General features: G+C 42.4%; 1 protein-coding gene across 1 annotated transcript in view; it reads right to left on the reverse strand.

The window, feature by feature from the left end:
- LOC148534453 (alpha-1,4-N-acetylglucosaminyltransferase-like) overlaps positions 1–22,739 on the reverse strand; it is an 80,036-nt gene that overhangs the window by 44,679 nt on the left and 12,618 nt on the right. Inside the window, exon 2 of the mRNA XM_088466871.1 lies at positions 5,593–6,080. Within this exon, the coding sequence (XP_088322997.1) occupies positions 5,593–6,060 (468 nt within the window). The 5' untranslated portion in view covers positions 6,061–6,080. The remainder of the gene's footprint in view (positions 1–5,592; positions 6,081–22,739) is intronic.

Here is a 22,739-nt window from a genome sequence, read left to right on the forward strand (position 1 = left end):
CATGTGTGTGAATACATCCAGTCAATCAGAACCTTACTAATATGGGTTTTAAATGATCAATGAGAGCTCTTTAGATAATAATCCTCATGATGATATTCCACCATACCCAAGCCGTTAGCATCATGACATGTAATCATGACGTGCCTGGAAAGTTGAAAAGAGGGCTTTCCCTTTTGCTCTCCATAGAAACAGAAGGTATGTTTGCTGTGACACGGCATGTGGGATTGGTATGATTTACAGTGACAGCCCGACAGAGGTGGAAATCCCGATCATCCATTAAGGTAAGTATACTAACGTAATTCCCCCCTAACCCTAACCTTCCCTTAGGAGTGCCTAACCCTAATCTCCCCCCAAAGTGCCTAACCCTAACCCCCCTCTAACCCCCTTCCCCTAGCCTAACCCTAACCTCCCGGGGGGTGCCTAACCCTAAGTCCTCCCCGGGAGCCCTAAACCTAACCATCCCCCCCACAGCTGTCCGTACCCGGCGCCCGGCATACCTTCGATCGGTATGCCGGGCATTTGGTTCCTTGCATAGATCTAATGACAGGCTTCAGGATTTTGACGCCTGTCAGTAGACACTTGCCAGGATTAGACAGTCGGGAAGGTGGCAGTTGGGATTCCGTCTGTCAGCCTCCCAACTGCTTCCCTGACATGTCACTATGCCAACTAGATATAAACATAACCTATAAGCTCTGACCACATGAAAATGTCACATGTAAAAATCACATGTCATTTTGTAATCTATTGAATACTTAATATAAAAGTAACCATTTTTAGATACAGAAGATAGAACATATCAAGAGACGTGTGGTCCATTTCTTTTTATTGTGTTTCGAATGTTTTATATGATATTTTTTTTTAATCATTATTTATATCTCTAATAAAATCAGGTGGCAATGATTATAGCAATTAAGAGGGGTATAAATATATACACACTAATGAGGAAATATATCCATTTGCCTCTGAGGAAGCTGTCATACGACAGGGAAACACGCTAGATGATACACCTGACAATGCTACTGGGACCTGTTTCCAATACCATGGAGGAACTTTTGTGAATTCCACAAGTCTTTTTTGGTTTCATTACAACCTTTACCTAGTGGTCCTTCTGCCCCATTGTGGGTGAATCCACTCCAGCTTATCGTGCACCAAGCTTCAGCATTTATATGCAATTGCGGATGTACCTCTAAGCATTATGATGAACTTTGTTCTGGACTTTTCTATTCGATATACAGCAAGAATGTCATCACTACCTATACCGCTGTAAAACTACTGGGGCCAACCTATACCAACTGTGGTAATTATACTAACATTTAAAACAACAGGCACTGTTTGATACATTTGATGCTGCTGATTTTATTCAAGCAATCTTTTGAATGAAGTAGCAGGTGTCAAGTGAAAATAAAACTTTCCAATATTTAGAAGCTTTTTGAAAGCTACAAATGTTTTATTTATAATATAATTAATTATATGTGATTTTAATTTGTGAAAATTAAATAATATAAATATTTTTATACAAGATCACATGGCTCTATATTGATTTTCTTTTTATATTATTTTTCTTCAAATAAGAAATATAAGCATATTGGTTATATAACTCACAATTGAACCAGATTACATTTTTAGCACCACTCTTTTTGTTTTGTATTCAGCCAGAAACCTTGTCAGCAATCGGAGTAGGAGGCTCCTTCCTCAAAATGTTGAAAAGATGATGTTCATCAAAAGGAACTACAAATTCCACTAGGAAGAATCTGTAATGGTGGATTGCAGCGGGGATGATTTAACATTGTGTGAAGATGATGTAAACACTAATGAGAATGACAATGACAATGACATCTTGCCTCTGTAGATATCATTGCCAGCAATGTCAGCTGCGCATTGTTAGCTTGTTTTGTGGGGGCCCAGACAAACTGATCACTTCAGCCACAAAAGTGGCAATCCCTGTCACTGAAATGATTGGTTTGGTAAACTGTGCATGTGCTTTATAATATACAGCATAAGGATGGGTGTGAGGGCCCAAGAACAACTCCATCTTGCACCACTTTTTCATTATGGGCTTTACCAAGATTGTGTGTGTTTTATTGGGAGTGTACCCTATATTCCATTACTTTACTGGGGCATTTATGTTCTGTTGTATCTTGCAATGCCATCCATCACTAGCTTCTAATCCAGGCATTTGGGTTCCTTTTCCTGTAACTTCATAGCAGATGCATATCGAATCCAAAACCCATGAAATCTGATATTGCTAATTTCCTGATGATGCCGCCAATACTTTTGAGAGGTGAAGAAATGCATAGAGTCTGTGAACAGCCGCGACTGTGATCAAATCACCTATACTGATTATTTAATGCTTCTAACAAACCATCTACTATAAATGGCAACATCGGTCTAGGAATCTTCCAAATATTTAACTGAAACATATAGGAATATTCCAGTAGCAAACAGGATAGAGCTATTATTTGTGAGTGTAGCACATTTCTTTATATAAAGATACCTGCCTTATTTAGAGCATAGGTAATTTATGCTCTCTCAATAAGAACCTGCAGATATTTAATGTTACAAACTTACCTTGCATAAAAGCACAATAACTAATTTGTTATAAAGTAATATATGTTGAACTAAAACAGAATGACTGATTTGTATCTGCCGGGACACTGTTGAGCTGCATGCGGAGCATTTAAACGTATTAATATATACAGGCTGTAGGAAAGCCGAGTTAAGGAATTTGTTAAGGAATTAATACAAGGAGGAAATGGTGTTTCTTATTCATGCCACCGGCAGAGAGTTTTCATACGGTTTAATACCTGCTACAATTATTGAGAACATAATATCAGGAGGAAACTGTGGACCTGATTCAGAACCAGTCGTTAGGATGCGTTCGCTCGTAGCTGGCCAATTTTTGCATTCTGCGCATGTGTACGTATCGCAGTGCACATGTGCAAACCAGTGCGAGAGATCGGTAAAGTGCTCATTCCCTGCGCATAGACAGCCCAGCAGAGTGAGTGACAGTAGAAGCTGTTTGTGGGTGGTGACAGGGGCTCACCATTAACAACAGGGGAGTGGAGGTGTGAACGCAGGCATGCCTGAGCGTCTTAACGCCACTTTAGAGGTGTGCATAAGTAACAGGCAGCGTCATAGTACACGTCACCTGGTTGTATTTTACACTGAAGTGATCGCAGTGCTTGCGGTAGGGTATAGTCAACCTCAAGTGCTGCATTCACTTCCGATGGTACCCAGTGTACAGATGGTTGCATACACTTCCTGGAGATGATGTGCGCAAGTGGACGTCTTAAGACAGGTTGGTGGGCATCTACATACACAAAGCGATCACATGCCAAGACATAGTGGGCGTGCTTGTGCCTTGACGTGCGATCGCCTGCCTTGCTGGGTGTATGCCAGATTTGCATACGCTGGGTGCTAATGTATCTAGCAAGTGGGATGGAATCAAGCCCTGTGCCTCTTACTTTTGCCTATAAATAAAACGTCTTCCGGGATTCAAGTAATCTAAAGGACCGAGTATATACTGTACATTGTAGCTATATGTGTTTGCATGCTAAATAGAATAGACCAGCTACACAGACGATTGTTTTTTAATCTATGTTTACGTATATATTTCTTTGGGGCATGTCTTTTAATATATTATATAATTATTGAGATATGGAATTTTTATGTGTCATTAAAATATTGATTATTCGGACAGCACACTTTTCTCTGCTATTTTCTGTTGTATGCATTTCTGAAAGGTTTAGTATTACCTATCCTGATTTTGAAGCGTCAGTCCAATATTTCTAAATAATTTGAATATTTTGTCATCTAAAAGCCAGCGCCATACTTTGCTATTTTCTGGTTTCCGATTTATAGATATGGATGTGGATTATTGATCATATAGAATAATATGCAAAAGGGATATTAAAAAATTTAAAAGAAGAATGTTGGATCGCTAATGAGTAGTCAGGCTATAATAGGAGCGATGGAATAACTATGCCACCCCTTGATGAGGTGTGAGACAGAGGATTGGCAGGGAAGAGGAGTTCACTGAAAGAGTGTGCATGAATCCATGACCAAAGAAATAATGGCCATGTGCAGGATGGACCTCTGATGTGCTAAAGGCTTTGTCATAGGCTTTTATGTATACTTCCAGGTATGTATTGACATATAATTAATATCCAGTACCTCCTCTTTATGTTTTGAATGATTTAAATGTTTTGCCCTAGAGGAGGGGCTATTTGGATTGCAGACTTTACTATTAGTTTTTGCAGCTTTGCAATGCAATCCTTGCAATCATGCAAATGCAGCAGGATGTGTACGACACCCCATTTTGCATTTGCGATCCCAGCACTGTGTCAGAGATTGCAGTGCTGGGATCACCATCGTGACCATTGTGGTCAGTGGTCATAATGGTGGTTGGAGTCAGGTGGCCTGCCAGCTGAGTAAGCCTCAGCTTACTCAGGCTGGCCATCTTGCGAGACCAGAAGACTGCATATGTCCACACAGTCTCTGGGCTGTCTACACCCAGAAAATGGGGCATTTCCAGGAACACCGGCTGACCCCACCCCTGCACCGCCCCTTAAATGCCTCTGCCTATCAATCAGGCAGAGACATTCAAGGGCTAGCATGCGTGTTAGCAGGACCCATTCTGCTCCCTCACAGAATGGGTCTTGTGCATGCGCAGATTCCCGAACATGTCCTCTTGTTGTAATAATTCTATTCTTTGAAGAATGTCTCCTTCCTTTTCCTTGTTAAAACCCTTTATATATTTGAATGTTTCTATCATGTCCCCCCCTTTCCCTTCTCTGCTCCAAACTATACATATTTTAGTCTTTCCTGGTACGATTTATGGTGTACACATTGCACCATTTTAGTTGCCCTTCTTTGTACAGTCTCTAATGTACTAATATCCTTCTGGAGATATGGCCTCCAGAACTGAACACAGTATTCGAGATGAGGACGTACCAATGACCTATACAGTGGTATTATCACTTCTTTCTTTCTGCTACTGATTCCTCTCCCTATGCAACCAAGCACCTGACTTACCTTCCTTGCCTTGCCTTCAACGCATATCTCTACTAACAGGTCATGTTTTGTGGATTTTCTTTAATCAAACACATGTGAGTTAATCTATTTTCTTGGGTCCGTAATTATCCCACCTGCTTCACAGAAAGAAAACATGACCTGTTTGGAAACCTTGAGGGTTGATGCTGAGAATCAGTGTTTTATAGCAAAGTATAATGAAAAATGAATTGAATAAGACTTTTCATGCCTGATCTATTCTTTCTGACGGGAAGTCACATAGGTGGGTAAAATTCTTTTACATTTTTTTCTAATGCAAAATGGTAAACAAGTGAATGAAGAAAAGCTAAAAATGTATTGTGTTTTTGCACATAAGAATAAGAAATGAATTGGCCCCTCAGGATTCAAAAATGTTAAAATCTTGGGAAACATTTGACCTGGGGTTTGGAAAATAAATGACAATGTACTGTAGAAAAGGACAATTTTCTAAATGGAATTTTTACATATTAGAGAGCACTGCATACAAAATTACTTTTTTTTCTCTACCTTCAAGGGATACATGAATAAAGTATGATGCTTTACCTTTTCATACCAAGCAAGAAGTGGCGTGTCTCTAAAAACCTCTTCATATCTCAAAGGGAAGTAATACACATTCTTAAAATTTGACAGTGTTGGAAAATATTTCTTTGCTGTGTCTTCAGAGTTTGTATTATTCAATCCTTTCATGAAGTAAATCACCGGTCTTTCACTATACACCCGAGCTGCAGACTCAATAGCACATAACACCAGTGAAGGTGGGTGCATCCTGTCTGTGGTCTCCAAGAAAATAATACTATCACCCCCTCCTAAAATGTCTGATGGATTTAGAGAATTGGAGCCGTCTTCTGTTATTTTATTGGAAAACAGTCTTTTTCTGAAGCTATTTAATATATCTCCTTCTGAGACGAAAGACTTGTAATGACGAACAAGCTGAACATTGTAGGTTCTGTAGAGGAAAAAGATGGCTACCAATAGAAGAAAGAAGGTCAGTCTCTTCCAGGCTTTTATCATTGTTGTAAATGGCAGTCAGACTGCAAGAGAAAGCACATTACTTTATGGTATGCTGAAACAATCTAATACAAGTTAACACAATTTAACATTGCAACAAAAATCTAAGGGGTCTATTTATCAAGCAGTGAAAAGGGTGGAGAAGAGGACCAGGGGAGAAGTTGCAAATAGCAACCAATCAGCTCCTACCTACTATTTATAGACTGTACTTGATAAATGCTACTTCAAAGCTGATTGGTTGCTATGGGCAACTTCTCCACACTTTTCACTGCTTGATAAATAGACCCCTAAGAAACTAAAGCAAAAGAAAATGTATCACATACAGTAATATGGGGATGTAGTTAATATCCTTGCAGTTGAAATGCTGGCGCTGAGAATTCCCGTGCCGGAATCCTGAAACCAGTCAGAAGCCCGGCGCCAGTAACCTGATCACCGGCATCCTGACAGTAAGTATTTGGAGGAGGGTTAGGTTTAGGCTGTGGGAGGTAGGGTTAGGTTTAGGGACAGGTTTTGGGGTACATGAAAATGGGTACTAGCATATTTTTAAGTCCCAAAACACTTTTTTTTTTAAATTCTGCAAAAATGCACCTGCCACGGCAATTTGAAACCCCAACTTCCTTTAGTAGTTAAAAATGGGGGTACCCATAGTAATCCCCCATGTCTACACATCTTTAGGGGGGTCCCTAGAATATTTCCCCAAAATTCCCATTGTGTTGTACCTGTAAAAAAAAGAAGTAAAAATTTTCAAAAAAAATGACATAATGTCCCCCCCAAAAGCCAAACCAGCCCCAGGCTTGCCAGCCAGTGGTGGTTTCTAAAAGTATGGGGAACAAAAAGTGTAGGGTTCCACCGTATTTTAGAAACCAACCCAAGACTGCAGGGACCAGTTCTGGTTTTAAATATAGGGGTAAAAAAACACGTGGGGATCCCCCTATATTTAAGACCAGCACCAGACCCAACCGACCGGGAGTGTTATGCCACAGCCCGGAGACCCAATCACTGGGGCTCCAGGTCCAAAGCATTAGCACCCCAAATCGGTCAGTGCAAGCCAGTGATCTTGGGGGAGTCAGGGACCCCCCAAAGAAGGGTCCCCCCCTCCCGAGCACCACAGGCTTACGCTGAAGCCCTGGGCTCTTCCCCATACCCCTGGCTTGGTGGGTATGGAGGTAATGGGGTGGCCAAATAATGTAAAACTATTGCGTTTTACAGTGGAACTACAAGTGCCAGCATGCCTGACATTTTGCACTTGTGGAACAACAAGTGCCATCAGACATGCGGCACCTGTAACTTCACTGTAAAATAAATAGTTAAAAAAAGACAAAACACACACACCGTGACAGTATAACTTTATTACACACACCTACCCATTCACACATACTTACCTATTCCAGATGAATCTGTCCCCTTCTCCAGTAGAATATTCTTAAAACATGGCACTGCAAAGAAGAATTCATACTCACCTATATCCTGGTCTCCGCAGCATCCCTGGGACTTGGCAAAACAAAAAAACGAGTTTACCCGATCCACGCAACAGCTATCAGTATGTGTGTGGCCACACATACTGATAGCTCCTGAATGACAGCTGCCGGGACTGAACGGGGCTTTGCAGTCCCATCAGCCAATCAGCGGCCGCGCTGACTGTAGAGCGGCCGCTGATTGGCTCTGGCTCCTGACAATTCCCATGTGGGCGAGTCACACAATGTGGGATGTGTCAGTAGTCGAAGCCAATCAGTGGCCGCTCTAGTCAGCATGGCTGCTGATTGGCTCTCAGGAATGCCAGCTCCGTGCATGTTCCGTCAGCTGGCATTCGGGAGCTATCAGTATGTGTGGCAACACACATGCTGATAGCTGTTGCATGGATTGGGTAAACTTGTTTTTTTGTTTTGCCAAGTCCTGGGGATGGTTTGGCTTTTGGGGGGGGACCTTATGTCATTTTTTTAGTAAATTTTTACCCCGTTTTTTTACAGGTTAAACAAAACGGGAATTTTCGGGAAATATTCTAGGGACCCCTATAAAGTAGTGTAGACATAGGGGAGGACAAAGGGTACCCCCATTTTTAACTCCTGAAGGAAGTCTGGGTTTCTAATAGCCGTGGCAGGTGCATAAATGCGGCTTTGAATAAGGTGATGCAGAAGAGTATTTAGAAGTTTTTTTAGTGCAAAACAACTATGGCCATCAAATTAGGGGTACTTGATAATGGGGTTCAGCATATTTTAAAGTTGCAAACACCTGCAATCAAAAAAACACTTGGGGACCCCCAGAGTCAAATTCACTATTTTTTAAGTTTGTACCCCAACTTTTTTTTTTCGCCCCCTTTATCAAAGTAAATTTTTGGGGTGTCCTTAATTTTTTTTTTTTTGACACAGATTACCTTTGGGGGACTGTCTGAAGGCTGCACGGGGGTTCCCGAAACGTTGCACCCCAAAACCCCAATTCTGCACTTTTTAATGCCTGCCATTCATAGGCGATACTTTACCGCCTATTACATTGCATTGACTTAACGCCTAGGCGGAAAGTCTTTCAAATTGAATACGGGGTAAAACTAAAACAGGCGATAATGACGTCATCGGTGGTAAATTACTGCGAATCCGGACTTAACGCCTCAAATTGAATACGGCCCTTAGTGCCTTAAGAACATTCTTCTTAACCGTTTAATACTCTTTCATTAAAATAAATAAATGAACAAGGACAACAGGAAACACTGGCACTTCATGTAAAATATGCAGGCTAGTTGACGTTTATTATTTTCAATATCTGCCAACCCATACGATCATTTTCTGTGTCCTCTGCTGCTGTATCGGCACATACAGTATAAGCATAACCCGGTCCATGATGGCTAGTGACTAGAGATGTGCGCCGACCCTCCGTGTTTTGGTTTTGGATCTGTATCTCCACTGGTTTTGGATTTGGATCTGGTTTTGATCTATTTCCTTGGTGTTTTGTTTTGAGGTTTTGGTTTTGGGTCTGTATTTTATTTTCTAAATGATATAAATAGGTAAAACCACATAATTTGGGCCTATTTTTGTTCCTACATTATTATTAACCTAAATAACAATCATTTTCGGGCATTTCCATGCATTTATAACCACCTCACAGCTCACAATATTGATTTCACTATTTTTCACTAATATAGGCCAAAGGCTGCAGCGAACTGACTGGCAAAATTAAGCAAAAGAGCAGCAGCACAAACGCACAGCAATTTAAAAAAAAGATAGGACATCTATGAAGCATTGCCACACAGCAGTGGCAGACAGGATGGCAGTTTAATAAACTATAATAATGTCAGTCGGCAATGCCCCAAATTGTGTACAATGTAAAGAAACAAGGTGCAAGATGGAATTGTCCCTCCAACCCACTCTTATATGGGATATTGAAGACATGCACAGTTTAACAAACCAAGCACTTTAGTGACTAGGACTGACACTTTTGGGACTGAACTTCTTGGTTTTTTTGGGCCCCCACAAAACATTTTTTTGAAGGACTACCTTCAATTAGTGGTGGAGATTGCATGTGCTGGTCGAAACTGCTGGTAGCTGATACTGGACTGCTTGTTATTAATTTACAAATTATTATAATTTTGTTAAACAAATTGCATGAACTCGCTGCAAATGACATAACAAGGAGGATGTGCCTAGAGGGTTAACATCCTTTCCTCTGCTAACTTTGGCTTTACAAATGGAATAGATGCCTTCACAACTGTTGTCAGAATGTAGATTAAAATAATTCCACACCCAAGATGTGGCTTTTCTGGCTTTCTTTTTAACATGAGCAAGAACTGCTGCCACTGGTGACTGATTACGCAAACCACATCCTCATCATCAACATCCTAATTAGTGTCAGATAGGACACAAATTTCCCCCTCATCCTCCTTTTGCACTTCCTCCACACTATCGTCCTCATTTTTTATTATTTCACCATCTAATACTAGCACAGCCATCATGGCGTCAGTGATCCGCTGTGAAACTGGGTGACAGCTGTAATACTTACTTCCTCTATCAAAGGACTTTTTAATAGTCAATTGTTTTTTAAAATTACTACTAATTGTAGTCTTCTTGGTCCCTTTCTGGGATGAAGATCCACCCCCAGCAGCAACAGGCGTAGCACTCAAGGATCCTTCTGAGGAATCACGGATAGAAGAGGAGTCAGTCATGTTTATGAAATTGGATGCAGAACTACTTCCGATCACAAATGAGAATGTTGATGATGATGCAGGTGTTGGTGGTGGAGATTGCAGGCGCTTGGATCCAGATAGAAGGGAGCAGCTAGGTGACACTGGATTGATAGTTGTTTGATTTTTTGTCCCCGAAGTTTTAGAATTTGAAATACCTTTTACAATTTGATGAATGCGCTGCAAGTGACGTAACAGGGAGGAGGTTCCAAGATGGTTAAGGTCCTTACCTCTACTCACTGTTACTTGGCAATGGTTACAAATGGCTTTGCAAAGGTTGTCCGGATTTGGATGGAAATAATTCCACACAATGGAAGTGGATTTTTTTGTCCTTTGCCCAGGCATGGCAGCAATAAGATTTTTCCCACCATGGGCAACAACTGTTGCCTGATTTACTTTTTACACAAAAATCCTCATCTTCATCAACATCCTCATCATCCTTGTTGTTATCTCCAACTACATAAATATCCTCCTCATCCTCCTCGTGCAATTCCACAGAAGCATCCTCAATATCTACATCAGCATGTTGACTTGTGCTGCTCATCTCCACATTTGCAGAGGGCAACTAATGGTGGAAGGAGGATCCTCTTCAAGTACAGTATTAAAAAGGTCAGGCTCACACATGGCAACCACGGACATGCTTGGACTCTCCTCTGGGATTTGTCATTTTTCGGAGCACACAGTTGGTTCCAGTGTGTTACTCGTCTTAACAATTTAAATTTTTTTTGTACCTCTCCTACAAGCAGAGGGACTTAAATCATCACTAGAATGACCAGTCATAAATAATAAAGGCCAAGGCCTTATCCTTTCCTTGACACTTTGTGTAGTGAATGGCATATTGCCAATTTTTTGTTTCTCTAAAGCTGACTTAGCTTTAAATTTTTTTTTCTTAACAGGGTAAAATTAGATTTTTTTTAGCCTGACTTTTTAGTCTGACTTAGGACCTCATTCAGAGTCGGTCATTGCGGCCGCATGGTCGTAAGGTAAAAGGGGCCAGATATGCAAATGAAGCACTCGCAAGTTGCGTCGTTAAGATGGGATCGTTAGCTTGACGAGCGAGGGGAGGATGCGGCCGCAAGACTAAAAATACGCCCCCTTCTCGTTCCCATTACACATCAACTCCGGGCATATAAGGATTAATCGAGACCATCGGGAACCATCGGAGCTGGTCATAGACCTTAAGGTTGACCATACCCTCTCTTAAGCACTACGATCAAGTCAGTGTAAAAACCTCCCATGTCACATGTGTCATGACACTACTTAGTTAATTATGCACTTCCATAAAACGCCGTTTGCATAGTCAGGCACGCCTACGTTCAGATCTCCACTCCCCCGTTCACAAGCACCTTCCCCTGTTACCACCCACAAATGCCTCATCCTGTCACTCAAACTAACGACCTGGCCAAGTTGAAGGAGAGAGCAATTTCTGATCATAATAGCTAGTTTGCGCACGCGCATTGTGAATTTTACGCATGCGCAGTTTAGCAAACATTGGTGGCGTACGACCGTGCGGCCGCAACGACCGACTCTGAATGAGGCCCTGGTACATCGGCCTTCATAGATGATGTTGACGGCCTTGCATTGTCATCATGACTGCTGCTGGCAGCTACAAGACTGGTATGTGGATCCTGCTCTCCTGTCATTTGACTGTCCTCCATACTCACTGCGGTCTTACAGCAGTGTCACCAAGCAAGTATAGCACAGCTAAGATGCGGCTAATGCACACGACCAACCACACACAAATTTTTTTTTTTTCACACTGGTGGTGTGGCAGGCTAACACGCACACACAAAAAATTGTTATTATTTGAACACTGGTAGTATGTGGCATTATAACACGCACACAAAAAAATTGTTATTAATGGAACACTGCTAGTGTGTGGCTGGCTAACACACACCCAACAAAAATTGTTTGATTCTTTCACACTGGGGGTGGGTGAAGAGCACCTCTGAAAGAGGCAGCAGCCCCTTGACAGACAGTGGCAGAGTACCCCTGCCCACCTACATTGATGATAGGTGTGGCTAACACGCACACACAATAAATTGTTTTTATTTGAACACTGGTAGTATGTGGCAGGCTAACACGCACACACAAAAAATAGTTTTTATTTAAACACTGGTAGTATGTGGCAGGCTAACACTCACACAAAAAAATTGTTATTGATTGAACACTGGTAGCCCCTATGGACAACAGCCAGCCAGCCCTTATGGACTACAGCCAGCCCCTATATATGAACAACAGACAGCCAGCCCCTATGGATGGACAGGACAACCTCAGTCACAAAAACAGCCGGCCAGCCCCTATATGGACAACAGCCAGCCCCTATGGACATTAAGCAACACAACTGTAGCCAGCCCTATGCACAGCAGCACAGCTCCCAGCCTCTTCACTCTCCACAGCCGGAATGAAAAATGGCGGCGATCGCGGAACCTTTATAGAATCCAAAACCTGTGGGAATCCGACAGCGGGATGATGATGTTTTGCCTCGTTTTCAGATCAAAGTCAGGTGGGAAAATCCGAGTTGATTCGGATCTGACTCGGATCCCCTAAGTTCGGGTGAGTTTGGTTCTCAGGGAACCAAACCCGCTCTTCTCTACTAGTGACACAGATGGGTCCTATGTGACTATTCAAACACTTTCTATGACTAATGTCCAAGGTAACATAAGAAAGAAAATGTTTATATGGGAATATAATGATAAGTGCAAGGGTTTACCTCAAGTTCCTTATTGCATCTGTAAATATTGTATTATGTATAAGATTATCTACAGTAACCAGCGCACAATTCTTACTGCAGCTAAGAAAGCAAATGGAAGGATAGCACCAATTCCCTATTATTAGATAATATTTAATTATCTCAGTGTAGTATATATTTCCAAATATGACAGTCAATGTGAAAACATATGTAAATGCATACAATATGGCATTATCCCAATATAATAAAAAATATACAAAAAAAACTGTCCATAGAAATATGAAAATTGATTTACTTATCCCAAAATTTATTTGAAAACGACTTGAATGCCTCCTGATTTTTATCTATCCATGTATGTGTGTCTATATATATATATATATATATATATACATATATATATATATATATATATATATATATATGGGGATGTAGTTGCCATCCCGTCATGCGAGATGCCGACGGTCTTAATACTGGCACCGGAATCCCGAAAGGTTGGGATCCCGGCACCAGTATCCCGACCGTCGGCATCCCAAAGGTAAGTATTGGTGTGCAGTGGGAGGGTTAGGCACTAGGGGGAGGGTTAGGGTTAGGCCTCGGGGAGGGAGGGTTAGGATTAGGGTGCGGGGAGGGGTAAGTTAGGTTTAGGCACTAGAGGAGGAGGTTAGGTTTAGGCACTGGGGAGGGAGGGTTAGAATTAGGGTGCGGGGAGGGGGAGGTTAGGTTTAGGTATTAGGGTAGGAGGTTAGGTTTAGGCACTGGGGAGGGGGTGTTAGGTTTAGGGTGCGGGGAAGGGGAGGTTAGGTTTAGGCACTAGAAGACGAGGCTACGGTTAGGCCCCGGGGAGGGAGGGTTAGGATTAGGGTGCAGGGAGGGGGAAGGTTAGGGTTAGGCACTAGGGGGAGGGTTAGGTTTAGGCACTGGGGAGGGAGGGTTAGGATTAGGGTGCAGGAAGGGGGAGGTTAGGTTTAGGCACTAGGGTAGGAGGTTAGGTTTAGGCAGTGAGGAGGGGGTGTTAGGTTTAGGGTGTGGGGAGGGGGAGGTTAGGTTTAGGCACTAGAGGAGGAGGTTAGGTTTAGGCACTGGGGAGGGGGTGTTAGGTTTAGGGTGCGGGTAGGGGGAGGTTAGAATTAGGCACTGGGGAGGGTGGGTTAGGGTAAGGGATAGAAAACTACTCACTGTTAGCTTTTATGGGTATTGAATTCTGGCTGTCGGGGTGCTGCTGTTGGTATTCTGACCAGCGGCATGCCGACAGCCGGGATATCATACCCAACACTATATATGTGTTGGATATGATATCCTGGCTGTTATATATATATATATATATATATATATATATAGATAATATATATATATATATCCACACAAAGATCAGTGAAGGGTGGTAATGATCAATAATCATCACCCTTCAGAGGTGTCGCAGAGCATGGATGGCAGCTGTGTCAGCCTCCTACATCAGCTCTGCTTCACTACAGTGCAGCCGCAGGCCCAATGTGTCTGTTGTGACACACTGGCTGTGGTACAAACAGTCTGGAGGGAGGTGGGAGTGAAGGATGGAGGAGTTAGGCGGAGATAGGGCTTTGCTGCATTATACAGATCTGCCAGCAGCTAGCTATCTGATTTATCCCATTTCAGGGACCATAGTGTATGGCTATGATGTTTTCTGTATTTTGTGGTGGTCGTTGGTGTTCTCTGTATTATATGGCACTCATGACAATGTTCTTTGTAGTGTATGGTGGTCGCTTGGACGCTTAGGGGTATATCCAATTAGCCATGGGGTTTCACCCACGTTTAATTGCCGGGCAACAGTCCCGCTGGGATTAGCTATTCAATGAAATAGCTTTTTCCCTGTGTCATTAAAAAGGGACTCATGCGTGAGAACACACTGATTCCTTGAGAACTGCACAATCAGTGTGTTATACCCTCTCGCACAAGGCCGAATAGGCCGGCTTCACATGGATTTTACCTCGCTTCTACATGAGGTGCAAGGTAAAATCTGACAGCGGGGACTCGCGCACGAGATCTAGGGTACACCCGCGTGTGGAATCCCCGCTAATTGAATCCCGACCAACGTGATAATTAGCCGCGGGTGATACCCCATGGCTAATTGGATATGCCCCTTAGTGTATTATATGATGGGCAATGATACACTGTATTATATGGCACTCACCGCGATTCTCTCTGTATTATATGGTGGTCTACTGTAATGCTCTGTATTATATGGTGGTCACTGTGATGCTCTGTACTATATGGCTGTCACTGTGATATTCATTGTGACAGAGGCCATGAATTATGAGTTATAACCGATCTGTGTGTAGTTTATATGTCTCCCATTTTCGTTTGTATGGGTTTCGCCACAGCACTTGTCACCCCCTGCAGCGGTACACAATAGGCCCTTCCTAAATTTCAGTTCCAGGCCCATGTAGACATTAATCTGGCACTGGCAGCGAGGACATGGATGCAGCGGCGGGGACAAAAGCGGCGGCGGGGACATCAGTGGCGGTGGCTGGTCGTGACTGTCAGTGGCAGCACGGGGGTGCAGGGCAGCGGCGGCAGGTCGCGGGTGTCGGCAGAGGGTCCGGCGGCGGCGGCGGTGGAGTGTCCAGTGGCGGGCCAGGATTCAAGAGGATCCAGTCCCTGCCAGCCAGTCTGCCAAATACGGCAGTGGTGCCCATTTCAAAAAGCCAATCATGGCTCGCGATGTCATCCCCCCACCCCCTCGGCTGGCTTAAATACAGCCAGCAGCGTGAGCCCCATCCATTCAGTCGACGGCCGGGGAGCTGGAGAGACCAGCTGCAGCATGAAGACACCGGGAAGCCTTGGATGGGCGGCGGCTGCGCAAAAGAGCTTAATGGCCACCGCCATCCACTTTTATCCCATCTGCACAGCTCTATTTTCTGCTTTGACCTCAGTTGCATAGACTGTATGTGTGTATTCCAATGAGCACATCATTCTTGGGACTAGCCCTCGACGGGTGACACCCGGGTGCGGCCCACATCCCCCTTGTGATGCTACTGCGTAGACAAGATATGTACATTCCAATGACAACTGGTTTCCATATAATGTTAGAAACCAGAAGTTCAGCATTTTGTTCTGCATTCCGCCTATTCAATGGGTGTAGTACACAGTGGCGTAAGTTCATCCCAGATACCCGGAGGCAAGTTATAATTTGGTGCCCCACCCCCCATCACAGCCGCTGACACTATAATGTAGCAATTTACATGCAGACAGGCTATAGATAGATGAAGACAGCAGCTGATGGTCTGACATGGAGCTCTCCATTAGTGTATGGTGGCTTCTCATGTGCCAGAAAGGAAGGGGTGCCATGTATTGGGCGGCCATGATGGCACACGCCAGGTCCACAACATAAGTGGGGTGAATATGTTGTGGACAATGGAGGAGGTGCCCCTTCAGAGCTGGAGCCCGGTGGCAGGTGCCTCCATTGTCTCCCATAGTTCTGCCCCTGGTAGTACATTGTGCGGGGAAACAGTGAACATAAATGTAAGTTCCACTTGCACATTGCAAAATAAAAAAATAGATGACAGTTTTTACTAAATTAGCAGTTATTGCATAATGACGTCATTGAAAGTTATAAACATCAGTACTTATCATAATAAGCCATTATATTTAGTACATATAAGAAATTCCATTGTTCACAATACACATTCCATATATAGACAATAGCATGTGTAATTATATATATATATATATATATATATATTATATATATATATATATATATATATATATATATATATATTCCATTAAGGTTTCTTAGACATGATCTGAAATTTCACAAGATTTACTGAATTTCTGCCACTTAAAAAAGCAATGAAATTCTGATCATTAAGGCGGGCGCCTTAAACGATGTGTTCGTTGCGCAATACAGATATGGAATGCTATCACACCCTGTGGTTAACTGCAGATTCAGCACTCTCACAGAGTGAGCTAAATTGTGGAACTACTGTATAAATCAAATGAGAAACAAAGGCATAGAATCAAGCAACCTAATAGCAATAAGAAAATGTAAATAACTGAAATAAACAAATCAGAAAAAAATAATAAATCCCCTCAAAAAACACATTAGTGCACCAAAGAAAACCTGTCATAACAAAAATATCAAGATAGAAATCAATTACACACTTTCAAAAAAAGGATATAAATAAATACAGTATGTGTATAGCAGCCCTTAAGGACAGCACTGAATGGTATGTTAGCCAATGTACAAAGAAAAACATTAAATGGTAGCTCCTCATTAAGCCCTCTAGGGCATACTGTCTGGAATCTGTGAATGAGTTTACATTCTTTCTGCAGTAGTTATTATTTAAATTCCACAGGCAACTGAAATTACGTAATTTATTTCATAATAGCCAGAGAGATTCAAAAGCATACTCCCATTTCCATATCCCCAGTGCTTTTGACCCCCCCTTGATCAAATGCCTCAATTGAGACATTCATGAGACTAATCAAATAGGATGTGATACCATCATTAAATAAACAAAAAATCTCTAATGTATTCTCTAATGTAACCAATAAGTAAAGATTGTCAATCCAACAACTGAAAAATAATAAATCGATCATCTTTCGCCCTGTCAATAAAGGTGGGGGCACAGTTGTAATGAATAAGAGTGATTACATCAGTGAGGTACATAGACAACTTGCAGACTCTACATGTTACAAGGTACTGAGGTTTGATCCCACTGGAGCATTTAAGCATGAGATTGATTTGATCATCCATATGGGTCTTTCCAATGACTGGCTGGATGAACACACTGTCAAATTTCTTGTGCAAGATCATCCGGTGATCCCGCTCCTATACATCTTACCCAAAGTACATAAATCTCTCATGAAACATCCGGGGAGGCCGATCATCTCTTCCCGGTGGTCTTTGTGTCAGACATTGTCACAATACATAGACTCTTTCCTCCAGCCAGTCGTTGGTAATACCCAAGGCATATTGAAGGACACCACAGACTTTCTACTCAAGTTGAAAGACTTTAGATCTCCACCAGAAGGTTGCCTGTTAGTGACCCTTCATATAGTTAATCTATATACTAACATTAACCATGATGAGGGGAACAATGCAATCAGAAAGGCCATTTCAAACAATATCTTGTATATGGGTCAACCTACTGAGATTTTTCTCATTTTGATTGATGTGATTCTACACAAAAATATTATTTTTGAAAATTCCATTTACTTCCAGCTACAGTGAATGGCTATTGGGTCGAATATGGCCACTAGCTTTGCTAATCTCTACATGTATGACTATGAGATATCACACATTTTGAATAATAGGTCATTCTCCAGGTATATTAAATTATACTGTAGATTCATTGACGATATTTTTTTATTTGGACGGGGAAGTGACAGCCTTGAGCAATTTATTTTGGTCCTTACTGGATTAGACAGCACCATCAGGTTCACCTGCTCTAGCAGCCCTCAAGCACTCAACTTTTTGGATGTCATGATAGCCATTAATAATCAGAATTTTGAGACTAGCATTTACAAGAAACTGAGAGACTTGAACATGGTTCTTCAGGTGGATAATGTTGACCCAAAGCCCCTAAAACAAGCAGCGAGAATCACTTCTAATAGTGACAAACTTCAGCAGATGCTTAAAAATATGGGGATTGATTTATTGCAATGTGGCTATAACCAGGTTGAGGTGGATGAAGCAATCCTAAAATGTTTTCCCTTAACAGGGAGTCCTTATGTAGGCCAAAGAATGGACCCATTCAACCACCCTGGCTCATTTTCCCAACCACATACTCCATTTCCTCGGGCAGGATGAGGGAGTCAGTCCTAAAACACTGGCATATCCTTCAATCTGATCCGATTCTTAAGGATTCATGCCATAATAGTCCTATTTTTGCCTACAAATGGAGTAGTAACTTAAAAGACCTGGTGACCAATGCTGATATTAGCCCGGGGATCATAAATGATAACTGGCTATCACTCAAGAGTGGTGCCTTCCACTGTAGTGGATGTGTCAAATGCAGGTTTCTTTTGATTGGAGATAATCTTGTATACCCTACCAATGGATTGCAGTTTCGTTTATGACAATGGCTTAATTGCGAGTGTAAATACGTGGTCTATGTGATCATATGTCCATGTCAGAAAATGTATATTGGCAAAACTACTTGCATGCTAAAGGAAAGGATGGCCATGCACCGTTCCTCTATTAAAAAAGCTCTTTCTACTGTAGAACACAGCACACCACCAGTTGTGAGACATTTTGTCGATACCGGTCATAACATCAAGGATTTTCATTTTATGGTACAAATTAAACCATCTAAAAGAGGGGGATACCGTGGTAAAAAACTACTGCAGAAAGAATGTGAACTCGTTTACAGATTCAGGACAGTACACCCTGGAGTGCTTAATGAGGAGCTAGCATTGGCTTACATAACGTTGAGTGCTATCCTTGAGGGCTGCTATACACATATATATTTAAATCCTTTTTTAAACAATTTTAATTGATTTCTATCTTGATATTTTTGTTATGACAGGTTTTCTTTGGTGCACTAATGTATGTTTTTCTTTGGGATTTATTCATTTTCTCTGATATGTTTATTTCAGTTATTTACGTTTTCTTATTGCTATTAGGTTGCTTGATTCTATGCCTTTGTTTCTCATTTGATTTATATATGGGAGTATTGGTGCCTGTCAGAGAGATTGGGTTTGTGCTCACCTATTACAATTATGGACCTTTCGATGCCATTATACAAGTGATTTACGATCTGTTTAATAATGATAGATTGTGTTTACACACCACATGTGCTTTTTATGCACTGGTGTGTAATTGGATAGTGGTCCTACGTCAGATCCCACCGGAGAGACCTGAGTGGGCGCTGTACCCAGCGCAACTCTGCATTTCCATGGTATGAGTTGATGACCCATCAGCACGCTGGTGTTGTTGAGTGGACCTGGCTGCAAGGGATAGCGGCGCAACAGGAGAGACTTATTCGCGCTGCTGATTAGGCACCTCTTCTCCCTTTTTAAATACTGTAGCTTGCTTGACTACTTCCGTGTGCTCATGATTAATGTGTTTGTACAATGAAATGGCTGTTGGGCCCGTGGCTGCTATGATTGGTCACCAGGCATTTGATAAGTAACAAAAAAATGTTTAAATAATATATTTCCTATTTGTATGCAAAATTGGTGTGCTGGTCTGTTTCTGGCCTCAGTGAGGTCTGGAGTGTTTCTTTGTAATTTTTATGTGACTACAGCACCTATCATCTATTTGAAGTGTGTGCGATTTTTCTCCTTTTTTCTAGAAATATATATATATAATGTGACTGGAACAGGCGGCACTCAGACGGCTTTCACAAAACTTCGTCAAACCCAGTTGTAAGGAACGTTTCAGAATATTTATTGATTCCTTCGTCAGGATAAGGAAACAAATACAAAGACACACCTTAAATACATAACACCAGGTGACATTGCCGGAAGTCTGTGTGCAACACAGCTTAACAGTGCAAAAATATCAAAAACTCATAAATCACTAACTACAAACAAGACATGATTCAAATGTAGCAGAATATCCATGCCCATGAATGAAACCCGAGCTGCAGATGATATGTTACAATCAGATACATTTGAAACAGGCAAAGCAACACAATAACACATGATGTGATGTCATCACTAGAACTTAGGAGGAATGCATAAGTGTGTGGGTTAGGCTAGGGGAAGGGGGGAGGGGGGGTAGGGTTAGGCACCCCCAGCGAGAGGTTAGGGATAGACACCCCTCCCGGGAGACTTAGGTTTAGGGTGTGGGGAAGGGGGGGTTAGGTTTAGGCACTTAGAGGGAGGTTAGGGTTGGGCACTTGGGGGGTGGTTATGGTTATGCTCCCCTAAGGGAGGGTTAGGGTAGGGAATTAGGTTAGCAGTACTTACCTTAATTAGCAGTCGGGATCTTCACCTCTGCGGCTGGCGGTAAATCAAACAAGGTTTTGTGAAAGCCGTCTGAGTGCCGCCTCATCCTGTCACATTAAATTGGTGCGCCCTTTGAGGTCTGGCACACAAGAGGAGGACAACAGACGTGGCTGTTTGTTCACAGCAGGGGAGTGCCGGCCATTGCATAGTTTCTACTTTGGATTGGGTCCAGTTCCCAGCACTGGTCTGATCGGCAAGGCTCAAGATTTTTTCACATATTCATCAGGTGGACATTTGTCTTTTTTGCTTTGACGTGTGTTGACATTAACAACACCAGCTGCAGTTTGAGCAGACATGGTTGATACCGAAGGCAATGATACACGGATTCAGCTTGATCTAGGTGACACATTCAGCTTTTTGGAGAGTGAAGCAGAATCTTTCGTAGATAACACTGTCACCTCCAATGAGAAATTTTTCAGGGAATGGATAAAATTAAAGAAGCGAGAAACAGAATTTTTGTATCATGGTATCACCCTTTCTGATTATTTTAAATGCAAAAAAATCCCAAGGGGGTTCAGAATCAAGAACGTCCCAACCATCGGGCGCCATAACATCGCATTCTGTAAGAAATGGGTGGCGATGTTAAATAAGTGTTACCTTGACCTCGTGCTATTGGTTACCGATGAGGCCAAGAGAGAATTGAACACGTGAGAGACAAATTAAGTGATTTTGAGGCCACTCACAAAGGGACTTTGGAGACAAACTGAATTCACAGGTGGCGCAATATACCGCGGAGCTGATCAAGTTCAAGAAAAATAAATTTAAGAAAGTAAATGAGGATTATGAGAAACAACATGTGTATGGGTGGCTGACTGGCTCTACTCAATATGCTACACGGTTTCAACGTACAACATACCAACAAAAACCTACTCCGTTTAATACTGCCTCACCGGGTAGTTCTTCAGTGCTGTTGAGTGACAGTGACGGTCACTCTGATTCCTCACTCATCGCTGTTAACCCTTTAGGAGCTTGCACAAGGGCACATCCCTCAGCCAAAGATAACCCAGATGAGGAGGTCAGGACAGTACAAGAGGCAGAAGGGCAGGTTCTCGCCCCCCTTACCAGCAGAGGTCTTAAGGCCTGATTCAGAGCCGAATGCAATTAGCGCTCGCTCGTTCAGAAAAAGGGGGTGGCTATTCAAATGAACCGTTCACTCCTTGCGGTCTATTGCCGCCTCCATGTCTGAACGAGCGAACAAAACATGCGGATGTTTATTTGAAAAATACGCCCCCTGGCCGCTCGCATCATAAGTCATGTGCGCTATTTATTAGATTAATCGAGTACATCGAACAGCGTATGAACTGCTCGCTATTCTTGTGGTTGTTTTTTCCTACCACTATATTGCGAGCAGTTCTGACTATAAAACAACCAAGTGACGTGGTCAATGACGCTGCTGTATTAATTATGCACACCCATAAAACACCCGCTTTGACCTTTAAGCACGCCTGTGTTCTGATCTCCACTCCCCGTTTTCAAGCACCTTCCCCTGTTACCACCCACATACGCCTCATTCTGTCACTCAAAATAGCAGGCCTTCGCTATATAGCGAACAAACGATTTTCGGCCGCACTGACTGGTTCGCGCATGCATATTAAAAACCGTACGCATGCGCAGATGGCCGAACATCGCTCGGAACGAGCGTACTACCGCTTACGAGCGGCTCTGAATCAGACTCTTAGTGTTTAATCTTTCCGATAGCATATTGACCAGTGATGAAATTAAGGTCCTCAATCGTGGTCTCTCCTTTGTTCCATATGTGGGCGTAGGTCATTTCCAATGGCAGGTTGAGAATGTCAAACTAAACAGAATGTTACGTTTGAAAGAATTCTTCAAGGAGAACAGACCCCCATGCCCTAACAACAGTGAGTACTTGTTACCTGAAAAGTT

The sequence above is a fragment of the Taudactylus pleione genome, unplaced genomic scaffold, assembly GCF_031769625.1.
Source record: "Taudactylus pleione unplaced genomic scaffold, aTauple2 ptg000066l, whole genome shotgun sequence".
In the NCBI taxonomy this organism is placed as follows: domain Eukaryota; kingdom Metazoa; phylum Chordata; class Amphibia; order Anura; family Myobatrachidae; genus Taudactylus; species Taudactylus pleione.